The following is a 24,567-nucleotide window of genomic DNA, read 5'->3' as shown; positions in this document are numbered from 1 at the left end:
TTTCTATTCATAACTTTCTGAGGAGAAGAAGTATGAGCGATAAAGAAGGAAAAGATAAAGGAGTTTTTTTTCCAAATGTAGATGGGTATCTGCTTATTCTCCAAGCCTACACCTAGTACAAACCTGTGACGCCAGGATAGCAGAACTACTAAAATATAAAATTAGGCAAATTAGCAAATTAAAACAGTTGGGCTTATTATTTACAGGGGCATCACTTAATCCCGTAGCCGTATTCACCATTAAATCAACAGTGAGTAGATCCAATTTAGCCTATAATCCATACCCTCTAAATCCAAGGACTCGAATCCACACATTTACCTAAAATGGGTAAATGACTGCGAGCTAGCAGCACCAGACGAGATGAACTAAATAATTTTGCCACAATTCTTCAATAATCGGGTCAAAAAGGAACTTCTTCCGAGGTTACTGCGGTCAGCTCTCAAGTGCAGGAAAACGTGGTAGCCACTCCTATGTATACGCAAACCAAAGTAACGTAACTGTGAAAAAAAATGAAGACTATGAGGAGGAGGATTCAGGAAATGGAGCTTCCATGCTGCTATATTCTCTTTTTCACAGGATTCCTTTCCCGAAACAATAGTATTGAATGAGGTAACGTCGAAGTGATGATACGACACACAAAACAAAATTTCAGAACCAGTAACATCTCGGAGAATAACCTCATTCGAGAGAAAAAGGAGAGCTTCTAGGAAGGAATTCTGCAGTCAAATTGCCTATTTTGCTGACCTCATATTTTACGCCGTTCGACATTTCTCACGGCGGTCATGTGTGAAAGCGTGCTTAGTTGTTAGCCGTTAGCATTGAAAACAATGTTAGGAACCGAATTAAAAGCTATTATTGGCGATTACGTTTTTCGTAACTTTTGCAAATTACAAGAAAAAAATCACCCATTCTCCCTTGACCTGAGAACTTTTAAAAGAAACCTCAAAAACTTTGTTCGCATTTGATTTGAGCGTGCCTGAGAAACTTAGCATCAACAAGAGAAGATGCGTGCAGCTGACTTCTCACTGTTTCCATTTCCTGAGAAATTATCTCGTAATTATCGTTAATGTCTATGATAATAATGGCTCATGTCATCACTAACGTTTTTTTTGAAGGCTACCTTGAATGTGTAGGCTTTCACGGTGAAAAACTCCCGGTTGATCCTGGATATATCTCGGATAATGACTACTTATTTCTCGAAATACCGTCATTATAATTTCAGCTGAGCTTCCCGTACTTTCTAATGTTTAATTCGAGTTCCCATGAAATTAATCTGAAATAGACGATAAACTTTAATCAGAGGAATTTGCACCTTCGATCAAATTCTGGAAGGCACAGATTGTCATTAAAATTTCTTAACGGAAATTTGAAGTTGTTAATTTAAAATTCCTTAAATGTTGAAGTGATTCTAAACGTTCCAAATATTCAAATACTTTACAAAAGATGACTAGCAGACATGCAAGACAAGTTCCCTTCGATAAGGGACAAGGAGTTTCTGACAGACAACTAACAAAATTCTAACCATTAAAAACAGGAACGGAACTATCAAAAGAGTACAAAAAGATTGTTAAAAGAGTTAAAAGAGCTGCTTAAGCAATGATAGAGTGTTGAACCTCCGTAGACATTTAAATAGTTCACTGAAACCAGTGTTCTGAACTCTAATGTCATGAAGTTTTTGAAAGACGTTTATTGATTGCACTATGACGTCGTTAACAACAACGGCTTAGAGCACGTTTATTGCAGCCGAGATTCCTCCGGAACAAAGACATCCAACAGATGACATGAAGGTGTGAACAATAATGAAAAAGTTTCCTCGACTTTACAATTATACAGATTGCAAGAAGTGCGAGCAGAATGTGGAAGAGAAAGGGTTGAGAGGAGCTTCAGTTAACCAACGATTCATACGGTTTTCAGCGGCGATTCGGTAACGATGGAAAAAAATCATTCGATAGCTTCTAATCACATTTTACGCGATCTCTCAACTGAATCCCTGTCTACGATAACATTTTATCCCTGAGTTTTTTTCTTTATTTCTCTTATGTTCAGTGCGTCGTGTACCAGTCTAAGACTCCACACATGTATTTTTTTCAAGTTTTCTTTTCAAATTTTTTTTCCAAGCGATGAGGAAGTTAAGTGGTTGAAACTCATACGTTGTACATTTGCAGGGGAGGAGGCTATTCTACATTCTGGAAGTCTCATGTCAGCTTACCCGAATGCCGCGCTCAGCTGTTTGCAGAATATGAAGGATTTCTTTAATCACCATACCTAAAAGGGCATTACTCACGAAAAAAATGGATTCCTTCGAGAAATTCTGCTTTTCACCTTCATTGACACGCCCAAATGGCTATTTGGATTTCGGGGTACGCAAAAAGAAAAAAAAATACACGAGAACATACTTTTATTAAGGTGTAGACGTTTGGATGCTGCTTTGTTTTTTTTCATCTTGAAAAGCGACTTCAAAAATACCAGTACACTTCAGAAAAAGTAAATTTCTAGAAAATTCATCCCTATCGTGAAGAAGTACCGGAACTGTCCCTTACATAGACATTAAACGAAACATACGAACATGAATTCGACAGAGAATCCTCTCCATTTTCCCCATTTTCTCTATTCAAAGCGAAAATTGTAATCAGATAAGCAAACAGAAGAAGGATGCGATTATTCATCTAAAGTTTTCTCTCAAATTCTGTTCTAACTCCTCATTAGAAAACAATTGAATAATTAGGTATCCTAGAAGTTAGAATCCGGATAATAGTTTGAATAGTTTTGTTCTCTTTACTTGATTGAATCGGGGAATATCAATGGATCCATAAATATGTTTCGTTGCAAGAAGATCGGTGCGATTTTATGACGGCTATGAGCGAAACTGCGCATAAAAGCGCTCTCAGTTGATGCTAAGAATTCAGGAACCACATGCTACCACACAGGAAACCTTGTTCTCTTAGAGATTTCCTAGTGAAAGGCTACAATTACAGTGAAATCGTTGAATAAAGCTGAGGTGTTGATGGAAATGAGAAGACATGACGAAAGCAAGCAGATAAAAACCTGTATTTTGGTCAGACTATGGCTGACATCAATTTGAGCCTGACCAACGCACATATTTTTTGGGCTCTCAATTTTTCTGCATGTTCATGCTCAAGAAAGAAAAATCAAGCTGCATACCAGCTATTTTTTAAAACAAACTAGTAATAAGTGGTGTAAAAACTGTGAAAACTAAAAATTGTTCAATAAATGAAAGAAAAACGTTCAGAGGTACTCCGAAAAGGAATTTCTGATGATTTAAACACTTTCAACTTGAAAATTTTGAACCTTTCTTGCACTGAAGAAACGCTATCGCAGTTTAAGCAGAAAGGTGCCGCAAAAAACTTGTTCATGCATTTTGCCAGCAGATAAGTTCCTGGTCCCCATTCTGAAACTACGTCATGATAGTTGAAATTGTTCGCTCTAACCTCTAACTTCTGCGTTTTTCAATTTCCAATGTCAATTTTTTTTTCCAACTTTTAGTTCTGTCTCTGACGCGATGATTTTTTTCCTGCTTCCTCTTGAAATTCATCTGACAAACGCGAAGACTTTTTCCATCAAAATTTTATCCTTCTCCGAGCATCTCTCAGTGTTTTTACTTTGAAGCTGTAAAATTACGAACTTTCACCAACCATTATTCAACCAAAAACTTTGTAGAAATAAAATTACCTTATACATATATAACTGTTACAAGTAAATATCTTTGGTTTTACATATGTGAACTTCATCATTTAAGAGAAAAAATAAAAGTAAAACATCAAAATCACGTCTTAGTCTTTAGGTCCCCTCACTCAAAAAGAGGAGTGAAGACAAATCTTAGTTGTTCATCCACTAGTTCTTTCAACAGAGGAAAAAAAATCTTTGAAAACCTGCTTAGGAGAAATGTTGACATTATACGCTTATGCATATAACGCTTTCATATTCGGAAACTATGGGAAATATGTTCCGTTTAAAGAAGCATCACATTTCAACAATTAGGATATAATTTCCTCGAATAATAATGTAGAATAGAAGAAAAACGCTTTCGCTCAATTATTTCCTGCAAAAAGTGCTGGAAAACATCGAAGAGAAAGGCAAACAATGACGGTGAGGAGCTATACTAAAATGATTAATTGTTCTTCCAATTTTCGATATTTAATTTGAAACGCGGCCTCCTTCCCTCCCCTGACTAATTTCTCCATTAAATAACACATTTCCTCTCATATTTTGCCTTTTCTACGACATCCGGAACCAATAACCACATCGCTCGCACATGTATCTCAGTACAACTGCCCCTAAATCCAGTAAAATGTGTCGTCGGTGCGAGGAATATGACAACTCGTTGACGTCACAAGCTGCTTCTCGAATGAAAATCGCGCGCCCCGAAAACCGAGCTCTGGCTCCACCGAATCAATGATGCTGAATTCGGACAATTCATTTATGATTCGCCTCCAACCTGCATCCAGTCTTCACGGTGAAGAGAGAGCAACAAGATAGGATTCTCGGATAAAAGACGCGGCGAAAGAGTCGAAGAGAAAAAAAGATGAGTCACAAATTGAAGTGCTTTCGTTTGAGATCCTTGTGCATCACAGACCAGTCCATCAATGTTTTTCTTTCCCCGTCTAATTTTGTCAAGCCTCCCCCAGGTAGAAATGTGAGACATACACATAAAATACCTCTAGTGATTTCTTATTTCATTAGTAGAATTTATATCCAATTAAAACAAAAAAGGTGCAAAGGAACTACTGTAATAATATCAATTAAAGCCCGTTGGATTATTATTTTTGGCCTTAGGAAAGTTGCCACTTCTTTCTGAACTTTTTTTACAAGTTGCAGGAATCAATTGATGTGCGATGAAGTTAGAATTGGAAATTTTCAGAATATTTCCTGGAGCCCTCCGCAACTTTCGAACAAAAACAGTAGATATTTTCTCCCAAACTAGAAATATATCGGTATTTTAGTCTCATCTCTAATTTTATTATATGTATGATCATTTTAAACGAATCACGGAAAGGTACAAAATGAAAGTGAAAAAATAAGAACGACTTATTTCAACGTAACCATCCTTATCTAAGTCATGTTCTCCAAATGTTATTGTTATCTGTTCTCTCGAATTTTTCAGAAATATTATTTTCAGACTGGGAACAAAAAAAAAGTCAGAAAAAAAAGAATTTGTGAAATTTCTAGTCATGTAATACTCCATAGCGTCTGAAAAATAGGAAAGATCATAGCTGCTTGCGCTCTCTTGGATACTGACGCATTAATTCGTGAGAAAACACATTAATCCATAGCTCTAACGCTTCAAAACACAAAAGAAGTGAACATAGCCATACAATGAAAATGGTGCTTATTCTACTTTATGGTTTAAAAAGCCAAAAATTGCAATTTGCCGACAAAAACTGATCAAAATCCCCTTCAATCTCACAGATAAGGTGCTCATACATTAGTATTATACTGTATGCATACGTAGTGGAATTTTTACGCTTCTGCATGGAGAAACACAAAACCCTTAGAAGAGAACATTTCAAGCAAACCTACATATGGGAAATTTAGAAACGTTTCTAGCAAGAAACAAGAGAAATTACAGCAATCAAATCTGGATGAGGCGTTGAAATTAACGTTTCGTGGACGTCTCTTTATAGAAAAAGAGAAGAAAAATAGACATAATATGAAATAAAACAGTGGTGCATAGTATACAAATCAAAAAACAAAAATATTGGTTCGGTAAATCTTTTTGAAAAGTTAAGCATAAAAGATTAAAATAGAGGATAAAGTGTCCGGTGTTAAGAAATCCGTTTGGGATCCGTTCACTTCAATTCAGAATCGTTTGAGGTTTACGAACGTGTGTCCAGCCAACTTGCTGGGCTAACCAAAAAATCATTTCAGTGTATTTATCCTCCCAGACAAAGCTGGTACCAATTCATCCATCCCAGAAGAACGAAAAGCTTGGTTGGTACTAGGGGGGACTCGAACTTCCAATCGGTCATCTGCAACCGCATTGGAACTTCTTATACCGCCTCATAAGATTAAAATAGGCTTCAAAAAAAGACGAAGATGACCTCTCAGCTGATTTGACCAGTGGCAAGTTTTCGAAAAAAAAAGCTGGGATTCCCAAAGTACCTTTGCGTTGACGTAATAGTAATTTGTACACTTTAAAGCTTAAATCTGAATTGAATTGAACCAAATTTATTTGAATTTTTTTAAAACAAACACAAGCGTTTTTAATAAAGGACAAGATCCAAACAGCTTAGGATTATTTCCACTACAAAAGGAAAAACGAGTTGTTGTTGCAGCTGTTGCAAATACAATTTTGCAACGTATCGACCTAACTACGAAGTAAGTAGGAACTGCAGAGGCTTTTAGTAATATTTTCATCCCTTCAGCTATTTTCTTTGAATGATACGGAAAAGGCGAGAAAAATGACAGACCATGCTTAAACGAAGATCAAAACACGAAAATGCTTGAACTCGACAGCTGAAACGCTCAAAACGACCAGTAATCCAATAGATAACAAGGGAGTCATTTAATGAGATCTGGGAATTCCATGCTTGAAAAAGTTCGACGAAGGCCATAATGAGAGCAAATATCGCTACGATAGCTATGAAAAAGCTCAGTAATTATTCTCATGAACCCATTACATCACGGTGCAAAGATCACACAAACTCATATAAAAAAGATGAGAAGATTTTGCAGAAAAAATCGACATGAACTCAATGTTTTTTCTCACTGTTTTTACGCTCCTTCAATTCTTCGCTACGGGAACATTATCGACTGTTCTCTGAAGAAAAAAACATAAATGCACGTTTTGTTTCACTTCCTTCGAAAGAACCGGTCATTTAAAAAAATTTGTTTTGATCTTCTGCAAAAAAAAATGTCAAAAAACGTTTTGCAGAAAGATGAATCAAATAGAATTTAAAAATCACCCTACATGACAGAGATAGAAACGTATACAGCAATATTTCAAACGGGGTTTGCGCTGCATATCGCTACAGTTTTTCTCCGAAGGACACCTGTATGCAGGATACAGTACCCCACCGCGAACTAATCGGACACAGCAATCATGGACACAGAAGGAAATTCTCAAGAAAAAAAAGAAAAGGCAAACGTATGACATTCATAACTTCATAATTTGTTGTTGTTTCACGCAAAAGATAGATTGACAATAATTACATTTTTCAGAAATATGCATTCAACCTATGTGTTTCATTTGCTTTGGTGAAATAATTGTACCTACTCCACCTAAAATTACACGTTGTTTAAATTGGAAAAAACATTAACTACCAATATTAACTGACTCAAATATCAGCTGACAAATAGACGTCATAGAAGGTTCCCCCGAAGAAAAACGGATCTAGTAAATCTTCTCCCGAGCAATTTTTTGCGAGAGGAACTACACATCACTAATCTAAGAGAGTTCACATCGAAATGAGATGGATCTCTAATAAAGAGATCTAAGTATTCCCTTTTAAACGCGCCCCATTTCGGCTCATCAGCAGAAAAACGTCATGCCATGATGGTCTTGCATCTTTGCTCTCTTCAGAAAAAGCAGAGCGCGCAACTAAAAAAAACACCACCGCAGCGGATAAGCGATGACATGGAGCGATCATATTAATAGAGCGGCTCATGACGAATGAGTACATAGAAGATTATAGAGTGTGAAAACGAGTGTAAGTGTGATCAATAGCGAGTCTCTCACTCAACCAGCAGCCTGCGGCGATGGACCAACGCATAGGGGCGGGGCCGGTGTGTGCGCGTATTTGTCCGTGTGTGAGTGAGTGAAAGGAGCGAGCGAATGAATGAGTGAGTAGTGGACTAGCATCAAGTGCAGCTCGGCTACCGTTGAAGATCATAGAGTAATTAGAATTTTGCAAAAGACAGGTCCCTAGCGAAGCCGCTACGGCAGCAGACGAACAAGGAACAACCGCAATTCTCTAGGAAAAAAATCCACGATGAGATGAAAGCCGAAAATTCGCCCAGCGATTCGACATTCATTTATTCAAGACTATGGAGCTATTCGAATGCTTGAACCAAAATGAAAACTTCCGAAAAAAAAGTGTGCTTCAGAAAAAATTAAGAAATGAAGCATGAATGAGAAGACGAACCATTAAAAATATACTGACGAACAAAATTTTCGCTGATATAGCAGGATAATTGGCTGAAAAAAGGAAAAGGACAAAAAAGGCGAAAAAAAGAGGAGGGGAAATCTGCAGCTTTTTTTCTCGGTCATTTTTTTTGAGTACCTTTCCACGTGAGAAAAAAACCAGAGATAGTAACAGCAGGCTATTTCTTTAAATTCTACAAAAAATTAAAGTTCTAGCATGATGGATTTAGTCGAGGAGGAATATGTCCAGCAATCTATCGCCGGAATAATATTGGACTCGCATGATCTTAGCCCGTTAATAATGCAATCATCAGAGCTACGTATGCACATATAGCATCAGGTTGATGATGCTCGCAGTAACGAAAATGTAACCTCAAATGGATGCGATGCCCCACCCCTCCTAAAAAAAGGAAGGAACAAAAAGGAAAAATCCTGTTACTTTCTCTCTCTCTCTCTGGATCTCTAACCGGGTAAGGACAAATGAACGAATTTCAAACATTTAGAAAATTAGCAAGGTAAAGCACGCATTAAAAAAGACGAATAAAAATAAAATGAATAACCTACAGCGAATAATCCGCTTATAAGCCTATTCTACTGCAAGCACCACTAATTGATGCACTGAATCGGCGGATATGTGCAGATTGCACGGAAAGAATCGAATATAAACAGTCGAGATGTCCGAGAAGTTTCTAGAAGAAAGAACAAATTTGCACAAATTAACATAACAGGAACGCATACGAAAGATTAGTATTCCCGATTGCTTCCGCAGGAAGACAAAGGAAGCTTTACCAAGGGAAAAGGGGGAAAACTAAAAGTTTCTTTGGGAAATAACTGCAAACTGTTTACTTATTATCAGTAAAGTTTCATCGAAAAAAAAAAACATCAGCAAAATTTATCAGGAAGGTTGGTACGTACATCAGATTTCTAAACCACTCCTACTGCTCGCAAACATATTTGTTGCAGAAAACTTCTCAACCTGAGAAATGAATCTTGTAAACCTAGTCCTAGTCAAAATCTTACTTAGCTTAACTGGTTACTGGTTTGTTTATTGCGCAAGAAAAAACAAACAATACGATAAAGGCAATAGATGGAGAAGTGTTGTTGATTTCGACTGAGATAATGAAGATAATGAAAACATTCGGTTGGGGTGTTACGTCATTTTTTCTCTTCCGAAAAAAAAATCGGTATTGTCAGAAACGTTTGTTGTGATTGCAAACAATTAATTCGAATGGAAGAGGGGATGATAAGACTTTGAGACGAATAAAAGATAGTATGTTCCGTAGAATAGAGGAAACTAGCCTATTGCCTAAGGGCGATCGTGCTTATTTGTGAATATACAATGTTATAAATATACATATATAGTTTGTTTACACGTAGAATAGTAGTAGAAGCAGAGTATATACATAGACATATAATTTTTGCCATCCTTAGCCAACACGCTTTCACATCTTTCCTTTTTGGAACCTTCTGCCTTTTACACATCTCAGAGTCGTAGCATTTCTCCCTCCATTCGGATTGATTGCTTGCTTGATCACCTCGATCACCTTGACTGCTATTCTTCGTCGATTCGCCAGCGGCTCATAACGAACACGCGAGCGGGGACCGGTAATAGTTCGGTTTCGTTGGTTGCCATCACCACAAAATTCCCCAATATTATCGATTTTTTCGAAAGACAAAAAAGATCGTGGCGCTAGCTTTTATCCGGATTATGTTAAAAGCATCACCCCACGATTTTGAGGTGGAACGGATTTCAGATGGAGTATTCGTATAAGGCATAGTAGATTATGGAGAGGGGTGTGATTCCGTCCATTTCTTCCTAACTGCCGTAAAAAACTATCCGGAAGATGCGGCGCGTGCAGAAGGCCGGCGCGCTCCAATCGAACTCGTTGTAGAAAGTAGCGCGCCGGAACTCCACCTGAAATCCGTACCACCTCAGATTCGTGAGGTGATGCCTTTAATCAAGAACGTTTCTCCATCTTGTCTTTATCATAGTGTTTTAGCAGTTCAAATAGAAAAAAGGAAAAAGAAAACAGTAAAGATGAATGTAGGAGTATTGTGCCATCGAGGAATCATTGGCTACTCTTCCTAACATCTCAAAAACGATCAAATTTCTTCCGACATGTACTCTGGATTCAGTCACCCTTAATACAATGTGACCATATACGCATACGTATAAAAAGGATATGACGTCCATAAAGCTATTTTCAGTGTCGATATGAGCTTTTATGGACATCATAAATAATAAGCATATGCAGTGTTTTAATGGTTCTGAAGAAAAAAAAACAGAATAACTACGCATTTGGCGTTCTGGATAAATTCTGAAATCCACTTCTTCCGCATACTTCTTAGCAGCAGTCGAAGCGTATTTTCCGAAATTTCGTTCGTGAAAGGGTCGTAACGATCCGGATGGTGCTACACATATGTTCTCAGAGGAAATAGATTCTATTTTATTCGGCATTCCATTAGTAACTGCTGGCGGATTCTGCTTCACGGTTCCGAGAATAATTCTAAATAACTGAGTTCTAATGTTTATGGCAGTATCGGGTATAAGCGTCCGTTATTCCACAATTAAAAGAATCTTATTCTACATAGGTGAGATTCTACAAAAAAAAAGAAAGGAAAAAGAGAAATAAGCAAAGAAATAAATTAATAAAGAAGGAGAGATACTGACAACAAAGAGGAAATAGTAATACTGTTTTCTCTGGAACCTATTTGGCTCCTCAACCTAAAGAAAAATATTCTAAAATCTCATGTGCGTCAAACTTTCTTCCTCTTTTGTTTTCTTCCCATCTGCTCCACTAACCCCTTATCTGTGGAATAAATTGCGGTCACATAAAAAGAGTATGACATCGTTGAGGCTATTTTTAGTGTCATCAGAAGCCTGGCCATTATGTTTATACATTTATTGCTTTTGCATTATTTAACTACACAATGTAAGTGTAAAGTTCAGTGAAACATGGCTTCATAATTGAGCTCAGCTTATTGCTCACCGCAGACAACCGAGTAAGCAAATTGAACAGAAAAGGAAAAGAGGAAATAGACAATCGTGATCTGAGAAACAGTAAATGCTAAACCTATGTATGAGCAACAAGTCCAGAGTCCCCCTGAGTCGTCCTGAGCTACACAAAATATTCTACTTTAACATCATGAACTGATCTTTAAAAACCTTAAATACCTTTAAAAACCCCTTAAAAAGGATATTTAATTAGAATTGGCTGCATTAGCATGGGATATAACATGTTCTTTGAGATTTCTAATCCATGGGGATTAAGAATATCTGTTGCGGTTCGAACTCAGTCGTCAGCATACGATAATTGGGTCCCCGACTTATGTCGAAGATACAGTACCTAGAGAAGAACTTGCATCACACACTTGTACTCTAATCTTTACTACTGTTTTTGGGTTGCACAATAGACGGAGAAAGACTATCTTAATAAATTCAGAGAAATCAGCGATCTAACTAAGGAAATGTAAAAACAGTAAAATAAATGAAAGAAACAATGCGTTTTAGCTGTGTACGATGGTCGCAAGATAGATTCGGACTTTTCGGAGCTGACTCAAAGAGGCTTCCATCATGGTTAGGAAGAAAATGACACATGGATTTTTGAAAGGGCAATTTTGGGATGTGCTGCACTTTGTAATTACAATGTAGTTACATTCGTTAAACAAATTCGTCCACATATAGTTTGAAATGCATGAATATTATATAAATGGGCCTATAAATGAAGATCTGAAGGTGCCAGTAGTGGACGAGATCATCGACTCGTCACATTTTCGGATTGGCGGTAATCAGTCGATAAAACCCCAGCTCCCAGAGGCTTCAAGGACATATTTCAAATATTTCAATGAGTTTTTTCATTAAAAGTCTTTTCATTTTTCATTTTCAGAAATTTCTTCGAATGGATACAAAAAATATCAGACAAAGAATTTGGAGGAAGTTAGAGCGATGGATCAAGCAATAGGGATAGGAAGAAGTTAGGAAGGCAAGCGTGTGAAAGGATGCGTTTTAAAAGAGCATTGCTGTCGAAATAGAAATAGAATTTGCGTGCATAGAAGCAAAAGCATTGTTTCAAAAAATGGTCCTAAAAAATGCAATTATTCACTACAAATTTATAAAAGAGGCGAACAATAAAAAGCAATAGAAGAGACTTTTCAAAATTCAAGCAGAAGTTTTGGACGTCATTTTACCGGGCTCTTTTTTTTTCAAAAAGTTACAAAAAGAAAGCGGTAATGCGAAAAATATGGCAATTCATTCCACGCAAGTCACATAGTGGATATATGAAAAACCATGGATCAAAATAGGAAGAAATCAGAACAAGAAACAGTTTGAAGTAACCATCTAAAAATGAGTGGTAGAATTTTTAGCACGCATTAGTTTCACAGAGCTTGTATGAACGATAAAGAACAAACAATTTCAAACAAACAAAAAATAAAATGAAACAATGATCAATATTGCACCGTCGGACACCAACAAATAAAATTTAGCGCACACCGCTGGTTGGTTCCGTTGATCTACCGGGACCTCCATAGCTCTACTACGTCGGCAGACTTATAGAAAGTATCTCAGATCGACAGAACAAGCGAAACTCTGAGCATAAATAATTTGGGCTGCTAGGTTGTTCACGAATGTGGGAGCGAATTTTTGAATTAATTCTAAAATATTTAACTAACTTTAACTAACTCGGTATTATTTGAAAGTGAAATCAGAAATACGAAAGCCTTGCCAAAAAATATATAGGCGGACGCTGCTATCAACAAAAAATTCTTACATGAATGACTTCCCAAGAAAATTTGTTATATTGTTCGCCGATTGTTTACAAATTTCCGCGCTTTACTTGTTTATCTACTATCCTCTATTCAGTCTCCTCACCAACGGCAACTCTTGGAAGTTCGGGAAATTCACCGGAACGATGCAACTATTGAATAAAGTCAAAATCTCTGTCTCGTTCATGTGAGAACTCCGAGTACTTCTGTTCGTACTTAATTGTAAATATTTATACAGGCAAAAAACTCGCAATTCGCAAAGCACGTGCTCGACGGCACCAATTGACATCTATCTAGAGTTCAGTACCTAATTCTCTCTAAAAGTGATTTTTCTTGTTTCTCTGAACTTTTACAACTTTTTTCCATCATACAAAGTTTTCAGTGAATGTCCTCATTTATTGGACTTTTTTTTGAAGCCGTTTGACTTGCAACCAAATACAACTCAAATATGTAAAACAAACGTCAAACTCGGATGTACAAACAAAAAAAATGCAGATATTATCAAACAAAATCTGCCAACCCTTCAAAAACAATAGAACTTCTATAGATGGAGAGTGTTGATAAACACTTGTACGACCCTCCCCTCCTCATCCATAGAACTTCTACTGCTAGTAAACACTTGTAGCTGATGACAAAACCTACATACAAATGCAGTAGGAAATACATTGGTTGGTGGATGAACGGGTGGAAATGCTAAGGAAATTAATCGCAAACAGCGCCGATAGCATAAGCAAATGGACATGGATGGGAAGATCGATTTCGGCTCTTAATATGTGTAAACATGAGGATCCAAATTGCATTAACCCCATTCCATGCACCCCTCAAAACTGAACCACATCCTCTGAATCTATGACGGGAATTGACTTGCTTAGTCATTCGGTACAAAATCTGGATACGGGAAAAATTACTTATTTCCAGTAGGGGAAGTGCACAGCGGTTTGGTTTGTTAGTACCACGCTGTAGTTGTTGGATATGATAGTTGCCACCCAATGCAGAAATCTCTCAGAGGTGTTCGACGAAGGAGAACGCGAATAGTAATAACTAGTTATAAAAATCATTCTGTTTGGGGGTATAGCGCAGTCGGTAAGAGGTGCTGCTGTGTCTGCACGATCGGGACAGATGCACGATGGTTCGAAAGCGCATTAGTGCCAACCAAGGCTTTCATCTTTCCCAGGTCGATGTGTCCACAAGTCCAGATACGCGTTCGTCAACCTCAAGCTATTCCGAATTGAAATGAACGCGTTGGCGCATTCCAAACGGACTGCATTACTCCAGAGTATTCATCCTTTTATTCTGTTTCCCCTGGTTATCGATTCTTCACTGGTAAATCTTGCCCTTGTTAGCACTGTACATACATATGTACTTCTCCGAACTCATAATTATTGAAAAGATTAGTTTTGACATCTGTCCTGCCCTTAAAGTGCCTGATTAATAAGGGAGTCTCTATCCGCTGTGTGTAGATATGAGAAAAGGGGAGTATTACTATGATTCACAAAAAATGCAGCCATTTTACCAGACTTCAATACATGCGCCGTAGATCACAATATGCCAGGAAAAGAAAAGGGAAGTTTAGTTATGATCAGCAGAGCAAGGCGTATATTTGCTTGTCTCCACCATTAAAATAAAATGGTCTACTGATTTTGGCGCCTCCTATCTTCTTCAATACCACTTATGCAGATTGGTCACGACAACCATAGTCGAGTCTAAATGGCCTGAAACTGCTCTCGAAGCGGTGGGGTTGAGCCAGCGTTTGCGACTGAAGAGGAACCCCCATTAGCTGCACTTATCCTGTTACCTAAGTGGAGCTACCGATGATTCTACGAAGACCACAACCGTTAGCCCCGATGCGCCAACCCTACACAAGTGTTTCAGATCGTTCTGATCCATTCTACAAATTTTGTTCACTCGATCTTTTGAAAGCAGCATATCACGATCTTGACGTGATTGCGGCAACCACATCGAGAGCGTAGACTTTGGGTTGTAGATTACGGGAGCCTGCGTGAATCTTCCCCTTATAGTCATAAAAAATTACGTGGGAACAGCCTGAGCTCCTACGTTAACTCCTACGAGGTACGTTAATGCGTGCACCCTTGTACACGCCCCGGTCCCCTCAGCAGCGTATTCGTCGGTTTTGCTCGAATAAGCCGGTGAGAAGACCTCATCGATCATCCACCTCTTGCTCGTGGACACGGCGCGTACCGGAAAGAGGCGCGCTGCTAACATCTACAAGTCAATCTCTAGGCTTCTTTTTCTGGTTCCCACACCACCACGATTTTGATGTGATGTGGAAAGACTTTAAGCCGCGGTTGTGGAACCAATCCCTTATATATATATATATATATATATATAATATGTATAAAATATACAAAATATATCCTATAATACAAGTTTGAGGTGTTCTGTGGTTTGAAAAATGCAGTATAACAGGTTTATGCAAACCTATTTAGTATACAGTTTATCAGAAGTGGAAGAAGAATATCTCGACAGAGATATTGAAGTTCGTCTTTTTTGAGCACTTGGCAAAAACATTCAACACTACATACGACGTGCAGTAATTACATTAGAATTAACTTTTCCCACTGACAGCCATGTTTTTTGCTAGTGCATCAAAGTTCCTTATTCTTGGATATGCGCAGACTATTAAATCTAGCGAAGGAGACTAGAGAAAATTGGTGCTACAAGCGCCAGACATCAGACTTCTTGTGGTGCACGCTTCGTCCGCCTTTATCGATGAATAGAAATTTAATTTGATGGCATTTTCCGTAAAATTAGATCTGTATATTTTCTAACAACGCTTCCTTCGCTCTTTTTTTTTTGAAAAATTTTTTGCATAAATGAAATGATGATGAACTGAAGTGATAATTTCATGGTTCTCTTCCTGAATGCATCAATACTACATTTAGAAAGTGTTCAAACTCGATTTCACAGCAATATTTATTTGATCCCGTAACAATTCAAAAACGTAATTGAGCTTTTCTTTCTTTCTCCACAACAATTTTCTTTCTCAACATAAAATAAACAACTACTAGCAGAAGTGACATGAAGGTCATCAGCGTACTGATAAAGAGTAGGTTCCTATCAGATCATGTATGTACAGATAATAGATGTACAAATGAGACTAAGACTAAGAGACTATTTAAGCAGCTGTTTGCACTCGTATTTTTTTAAGTTTTGAGAAAAGGATGCTACCAACCTGAGGCAAACGAGCGATGGAGTACATAGAGGTGAAGCGCAACACAACCATAAAATGGTTCACGTTTCATTTACTTCTTGAGAAACTCACTTGGAGTTATTGTGCACGTATAACCCATTTTGCCGTCCTTAGGAGCCCGCGCCCCAATTCGACTCCGTAAGGTCCGCACCACCAAATTTTTTCCCTTTCTGACGCCGCCGCACAAATTCGACGCCGTGGGACCTGTCCAACCCCCTTCTATCGCTTTCCGGCGCCACTCATTTGACGGCGCTGGATCCGTTTCACTGCTTTGTGGAATTTCGTTACACACACATATTCACAAACACACACGAACACAGAATGAGCCCGTTATTATATGGCATAATGACTAGCCTTCATTTCAAACAATTGTTAAAGAATACTGTAAGCTGTGGAATAAGTAAAGCTCGCATCATTCAGAAAAACTTCGACTGTCAGTTTCTTCAACTTTCAATTCAAAAAACAATTCAAAAACAGCAGTGGTCGTATAGTTGCTACAATCCTCTTTTCCTCTACAATCTCTCTTTTTTTTTGCGAAAAATTCTCTAAGAATGAGACGGACCTTTGTTTCTACAATGACTAATTACTGTTCATACACGTATTCCATAAAGACATCACCCCACGAATCTGAGGTGGTGCGGGTTTCAGGTGGGTTATGTCTATACGGGGTCGTAGATTATGGGGAAGAAGGTGATTCCGCCCATTTCTTTCTAATTACCGTAAAAAACGGCCCGGAAGATGCGGGACGTGCGCAAGGCTGGCGCGTTCCAATTGAACTCGTAGGAAACAGCTCCCCGGAACACTCGAAACCGCATCTTCCGGGCCTTCTTTGTGGCAATTAGGAAGGAATGGACGAAATCCTCCTCCATCCCCATAATCTACGATCCCATATAGGCATAATTCACCTAAAACCCGCACCACCCCAGATTCGTAAGGTGGTGCATTCAATTCTTCTTGTGATACTGGGTTACTGGCCCATCATCGCTAGAAGAAAGGGGAATATGATACAACTCCTGAGGTGAATTGACCAGATGAGGAGTGTAAACGAAAGAGAGCTCAGTCCTTAAAGTCGACACCAAATTATGATACGACGTTACTCACCTGTTCACAACAGTCTCGACAGTATTGTGATCGTAGTATTCTACATCCAACCACGTTCTGTAACGCTTCATTAGTTAAATATTCGGGTCTCTACGTCACAAATGTTCTAATTCCGTTCCAAAACACTCTCATCTAAAAACTGAGGAGCAAAGATACAACGACGTACCTTTTATCCATAATTAACTTCTTTAAAACGAGGAAGAAGAGAAAACAGAAGTTGAACCGCTTGCAGGACAGAAAAGTTACAAAATCAATGAGATGTTGTTGATAAAGCTCTGCGTCAACGACCAATTTAGGGTCTACGTCGAAAAGACGAACAACGCGCGACAAAAAAAAACATTGCCCAGGAAAACAACAATTTGGTCGATCTGTCGTTCACTGATTCTTTTTTCAAAGCAGCTATTGTGAACATTCTCAAAGCGTCTACTCGGTTAATTTGTTCCGTTCTTCTTGCCCTGTTGACTCTTTTTTAACGGTTGCTCTGCTTTAAGTTACAGAAATAATAAACATAGATCTTTTTAGAATTTTTAGAATTTTTAGAGTGAAAATCATCAAAATACGCTTGAAATAAAAAAACATATTGACTTCTCATTCAGCCATTTCGTCCCATCTAGCCATCTAAATAACCCAAATTAGAAAGCTCCGGACATTTCCTGAATCAGAGCCATAATCGTTCTCTGCAGCACAGAAATCTAATATAACCTTGACAGCAATGATCCACAAATTACCGCAAATGCAAATTGTATTCTTGGAGATTTCTAAAGCAACCACTTCTACCACGAAGATAACCGTTATCAGATAGCAAAAATTAGATGTGACAGCAGGGTTTCTTCCAGAAAGTTGACAGTACTGCTGGCTAATTTCTATTGTTAAATGAGATAACTCATTTCCGATCGATGAAATGGTCCATTAAAATTAGAACACTTTGGAAAATTGATCAAATGGTCCATTAAAATTTGACCAAAGAGGTAATGTGTAGGACAAAGGAGTTCTCGAGAAGCTACAAGTAAACCTAGGTAACGTGTAATTTTGTCGGGCCTATCATGTATGAAAAAATAGCACCTGAACGAAAAGATGTCAATCAAAGAACAACAATAAAAAAGCAGTCATAACCGAATAGAAAGTAAACTTTTTCAAATTTAAACCATTAAGTATTTCAGTTTTTGCTGTCTCGTTTTTTTTTGGAAGGATAGAAAACAATGCAGAACCTTATCAATTTCATGTTTTGAATGTGATCGAGATAAGCAACTGCACTTTCTTACTTTTTTTAAGTTCGTCTATGTATTCTCATATTTTTCCTTTCATTTGCTTTGCGCAGGTGGTGTATGAGCTCGGAATTTGCAACGTGACATAATTTCCTTAGAGGTAAAACTTTCCATATGACCATCACGACTGATACAAACCACGGGCAAGCCTTAAACACGTTTCCCTATAATTTTCTTTCACAAATCCTTAACGTTTTCAACTCGACGCTTTACGTGTGGATATCCTTCTTTAGAACATGCACTTCTTCAGCACTCGTCTTCATCAAAACTTTTGTCCCCGCATCTGAACCTTTAAACCACCACCGCATGCATTAAACATATTGGTAGCGAATATAGTCCACAGTGCGGACTCCAAGCGCGGCTACTGCGTAGGCGTAGACGGGTGAAAACAACATTAAGCACGCTGCAGTTGCGCAAGCGGCTGCGCTCGAGAAGGCGAAGCTAGCGGCTAGGATCGAGGTGGAATCGATAAACGAGCGGAGAATGGAGCTAGTGAAGGTTCCACCTCGTCCCTAACTGCTCCATAGCGCCGCTTCGAGCGCTGCCGCTTACGTAACTGCACGGAGCCCCATGACCCTACCACATATATCAGTCTAGCAGTTCGGCCTCTGGTTCCTTTTCAACCCAAAGATTGAGTTAGGCGAGTATTTCAACGTGCAATTCTCTGCGGATCAACCATAAGCACGATCGAACGTGACATATCAATGCCAAATTTTCGAAACTTCTTTAATTGGAGAATCTGACAGTCGAAGTTTTTCTGAATGATGCGAGCTTTATTTAATCTTCAGTTTACAGCATTCTTTGGCTATTGCTGAATTTTTGAATTTCCTCTCCTCCAGCTTCTCTTTCGAACTATTAATTGAATACAAGAGAGTGAAAACATCGATGATTAGCAAGAAATTGTCTTTGAAGCAGTTAAAATAAATAAATAAAGAAGTAAATAAATAAATATATATATACAGTTCCCATAATACAGCATTTTTCACGAGCTTCTGTCAATAGTGCTTGTAAAGAAAGCACATGATGACGAATAGGAAACTTCTTACATCTGATTCTAATCGCGCCTATCAAGACGCTAACATTCTTTATAAAAGATTCTTTATTAAATCATCCTATCTATGTGAGAATTATAAGAGTCAACTCAGATATGAAACAGAAAACTTCAGCAGTACAAAACCTGATGTTCTCCCTCCATGAACCCATACGCAATGCTTAGTTGTATGAAAGAATACAGTATTATCATAGCACCTGCCTTAGTACCTTTACAACATTCCTGACGAGTCTAGTTGAATATAAATCCGTAATTGAGTGAGTAAAAAACATTGGAAACCCTTTAGAAAATTGAACAAAATAAAAAAATAAAATAAATGAGCATGAACATAATATGAGATTATGGATTTTGAGTATTTTACCAATAAAACAAGTTCTCCTTCCAAGGGTGAAGATAGTCAAAAAGCATTACAATTAGCTTAAAATAATTACATTACGCAATACAGAAAATACTATTTTTAAAAATCTTTTTTGATGGCTAAAAATCATAAGCATGTTGTCATTTTCCTTTTCATTACATTCCATCTGCATTGGATACTCTGTTCTTTTTTGACATTTACCACTTTCTAGGACTTTAGTTCCAAAACAATATATACAATATATAACTTCTTATTTATATTAATATTATTCACCGGCTATATTATATATATACACATATTCTTCCTTGTTTTCAGAACGAAAATGTCCATTCAAAGTTTTCTATAGAGTTTATAGTATACAAGTTCTAATATTTCACTTTGTACAGCATTTTTACGTAATGAAAACCCGTTTCACATAATTTTTGGCTTCCGAGCAAGAAAAAAACCTAGAACCCCATATCAAACACTCACACGAGCAAACATCGAAGAAAAAACGCGACAAACCTCGGTGGTTTCGGAGGTGGAACGATTTGAGTGAGTCCGGACGAGCCGCCAATTTTCGATGAACTTGAAACGTAACCAGACGAAAAGCTTCGAAGCGATGATGATGACATCTGAATTGGAGTTATTTTCAAAAACAAGCCTTCTAACGTTCTCAGAGAATGAGTCAGAAAAAAATCCAACTTTTGGAAACTGTCTAATCCGGTGGTATCCATCTGATTCTTAGGAACTTCAAGAAAGAATAAGAGGGTCTTACGAAATCAAACTTCGATGTCATTGTTCACGAACATTCCAGAAACTTAGATACGCAGTTGTGAATAGTCCGTTTAGCGAGCATTATATGACATCAGATAATTCAAGCGTTTGTCCTCTAACATGTATGAAACAGCCTTAGCGATAAACACAAAGACTTCTTACATCAAAGAAAAAGTATGGTTGTGAATAGAGGCACAAAGAGCGAAGAAAGAATTGAAAGCGGCGCTCTGGTTAATTTCAGTCCTGGACTGGAGACTAGAATAGGATAATCCCGAGCCCCGAGACACAATTATTTTTCTGGATCAAGCTCAGAGCGAGTGTGGAATGCTAACAGCCACGAAAACGACTGCATCGTAAGAATACAAGGGGCATGCCCGCCTCCTTTCTATAGCTAGCTGGTTAGTAGTTAATTACTGAGAGAATAACGCGCGTAGTGTTCCACCTGTTGGTTATTAAATGCAGTGATAAAAAAAAACTGAAAACTGACAGCGTTTTTCTGCCAAAAAGAACCTCACAAATATAAAAATGAGTTGGGTTAAAAGAATAGAGAGAAGAGAGAGGTAGAAAGATGAAACAGCATTTTCCAGAACCTTGAGACGACATCTCCATCTGTGGTTTTAGAAAAAAAAATCATTAAGCGAGAAAATCCGTCAAGCTTGACGAGTGCGCACCTCAACGAAAGACTCCAGCCACACATTTGACACCTGGAGGTCAAAATCGACGTTGGAAGTAGCTCTGTCTCTACACTATATAAGAATAGTCCATTTATTAATATCTAACTACTCGGCATTTCACTCGTCAATGAGCCACGAAGACTATCTAATTACAAACTTAGCTCTTGGGAAGAAATATGGCGGTCGCAATTGGCATTCTTCGACGAAATGTACAGGAACCATAGCTAGCTGCCTCGTGAAACAAAAATCGATGGTTCAGGTATCATATCCATTTCTCACCTAGTGCCTATAGCTTGACTTACAAATTCTTAGTTTACGTTAAAGGCTGCGTAGCCACGGAATTGACGTAGTGAGGAAACCCAATGGAACCCAATGAAGTTTGGGGTGTAGATTACGAACATAAGCGTGACCTCAGTCAATTCTACCTAGCCATCTTGGAAAAAAAAACGGAGTGAGAAAAGGGTTTGTTCCCATCAAGTAAGTTAGAATGCATGTCTTTGTACACGCTTCGGTCCCATCAGCAGCATACTCGTTAGTTTTCTTTGAATAGACTGGTGAGGAGACTTCAATGATCTTCGACCGTTCGTGGTTGCGGCGCATACACAAGGGTGACGTTCCAACCCACCTCGGAACGGGAACGTGCCCTTTCTCACACCGTTTTTAGGACATCGAAGGGAAATTGAGAGAGGCCACACTCAAAATCACAATCCACGCACTGAAATCTATGTTATTCATTAGCTCCTGATATACTTCCTGATAAGGTGGATTTAAATGAGCCTCCACTATTTTTTTCCACTAACTTATAGTCATCGTACACAGTCATCTCTGTAGAAATGGCACACATCCTTAGTCCGAATAAAATATTCTGAATATGTATAGCGTTACAACGATCACTGATGACTTACTTATTGCTGAATAATGCAGAATCTGATCATTAGTTAGCCATGAAAATATGGTTACGCGCGAGAGTTCCATAAATCAGAATTGCTTCAGAGTAAATTATTTATGATTGGGAACAGCAATGTCTAACGGAAGACATACAGGTACTTTTCTGTTGCTAGTGAATGAAATAAAGAGCATGAAGAGTTTGGAAGGATCTACTATAGACTTCTCCATTTATTTTAGAGAATAAAATTTTAAAAAATTTCAAAAAGAAGAACAGTGGTAACAAATTACAATAATAAAAAAGTTACGTATTCAAAATGCCAAGATTCAAGGATAGTCAAAGATGAGCACTACTCAAATTAAAAGACTTGAAAAAAAAAAAACTTTTAGTTACTTCAGATATTTTTGATGTTACAGATGTTAAGGCCAAGAAAAGAAAAACATCACAAGTATGAACATTCAGCGGTGGGATAACTCTCACGTTCCTTATAACCTTGAATGGATTGAAAATGAAATAATGATTAGAATGCATACCAGAAGAACATACATGCATCATCATCGCCACATTCGTCTTTAAAAAAAAATCCAGACAAGTAGGTGATACACTCAATCTGCTCCTTCAAGAAGAAATTTGTTTTTGTGTACCGACACAACAATTCAATGGCAAAGTCAAGAAGCATGAATATCGAACATCAGTTGTTGAGAGAGAATTATGCTTTCAGGAACAGATACGAAGCCTACAATTCCCTTGTGAAGCTTCTGAGAGGTAAACATGGAAAGCTTGGCAGAGGCCATTTTTTAAACACTTTGCAGTCCAGTTTCGCGGCCCTATTGCGGATTCAAACGATAAATGTTCCAAGCAACTTGTTTGAATTTCAAGCATGCGAAGGCAAATCTAATTGTAGCCAGTAAGTGTATGGGCTCACAATAGTTCCCAAATTTTTTGTAATAGTAGCAACTAGTGGAGAAACTCAGCGTAGTGCACATCGAGAACATAAAAATGCTTGTAATAGTTAATATGAAGTTCTTGAAAGGACTAAGATCGGCAAAAGGCGGGACTCTTCAGTTCCGGACGAGAGAGGCGGCGTAGCCACTAACAATGACAGCTTCCTAAAGTATCGCCCACTATGAAGCCGATGGATGCGCTGCACTTCGGATTTTTTTTTACTTCAAGACAGTATTAAGTACAACAAGTGTTCAGCGTGATATTAATTGATTGATTTGAAACCTTACATTGAAGAAGGTGCGAAAACATTGGGATAACATGGATGCAAATTAGTCGGGTTTGAGCAAGGCATGTATGATGAGGTAATCTCCAATAAGACAAACAAATAGATTTTCCTCGCACATGGAATAGGCTGGAGATTTATTATCCATCCAAACACATTTCTCCCCGACAAGTTTCCAGGCGTTACAGCCCCATTCACTTCAATGTGATAAATTAGAAGCAGTATACCACGAACGAATTTAACGATGTTGGGAGCGTACCACAAATGGATAGGCGTAGGGGTATAGTTCACAAATACGAGCGTGATCACGTTCAGTTCCCAACAGTAAACAGGGAAAAAGCGTGTGAAACACCCTTAGCTGCACCAGTGGCCCCAACGATACGACTTCTTGCGGTGTGGAAGGTTAATGCGGTGCAAACGAAGATTACTGCCTAAATTACTAGGCGGCATTAAGTGAAATCACATCCATATTGGTGAACTACATTCCGACCACTATCTATTTGTGGGAATTTTATAATATATTGCCTTTAAAGAACGCCAAAAAAAAAAAAACAGCGACTTAAAAAGTGCTTTTCCGAATGAATCATGATAGTCACTATTCCCTTTTGATTTCTATAACCAAAAGGAGAAAAGCTCACGCACCTGGTCAATATTTTAAACTGAGAAATAGAAGACAAGAAAAGAAAGAGAACACAACATTAAAAGAAAAGGGAAAAAACGAGAAAAAAAGAGGATAGAAATGGACATAACACTGAAAGTAAATGGTCTGGAATAAATTTCACTACTGCATTTATGTGAATGTGTCGCTCAATGGAGCCTTGCATATGTTGAAAAATTACTAATTAAAAAGCTGAATAAGATACAGTTCCTAGCTTATAGGCGGCATATCACGAAACTGACGATGTAAAGGTCTCTGTAGGCAAATGAAGAGTTTGGGGTGTAAATTATGAGTATGAGCGTGTTTCCGCTCGACTCGCCCTAATCGTCAAAAAAAGAGAGCGTGGAAACGGCTCTTATTCCTACGAGGTGCCTTAAAACGCACTCCTTTGTACTAAAACGGAGTGCGTTTTAAGGTACCTCGTAGGAATAAGAGGCGTTTCCACGCTCCGATTCCCTCAAGAGCTCATTCTTTGGTTTTATTTGAATGGGCTGCCGAGGTAACCTCATTGATT

At 38.1% G+C, this 24,567-nt stretch overlaps 1 protein-coding gene across 3 annotated transcripts in view; it reads right to left on the bottom strand.

Moving 5' to 3' along the window:
• RB195_013519 (uncharacterized protein) overlaps positions 1–24,567 on the bottom strand; it is a gene marked incomplete at both ends in the record, with an annotated part of 81,968 nt that overhangs the window by 49,696 nt on the left and 7,705 nt on the right. For 2 of the 3 annotated variants that reach the window (XM_064203375.1, XM_064203376.1), the window contains one exon: positions 20,356–20,465. In XM_064203375.1, the coding sequence (XP_064059256.1) occupies positions 20,356–20,465 (110 nt within the window). Of the gene's footprint in view, positions 1–20,355; positions 20,466–22,700; positions 22,716–24,567 lie in introns of those variants that run through there. The other variant, XM_064203377.1, reaches the window with a different exon arrangement.

Source organism: Necator americanus, chromosome V (genome assembly GCF_031761385.1).
Source record: "Necator americanus strain Aroian chromosome V, whole genome shotgun sequence".
NCBI lineage: Eukaryota > Metazoa > Nematoda > Chromadorea > Rhabditida > Ancylostomatidae > Necator > Necator americanus.
Note: the sequence above shows the minus strand (reverse complement) of the source record. Positions and strands in the feature narration are given on the sequence as shown.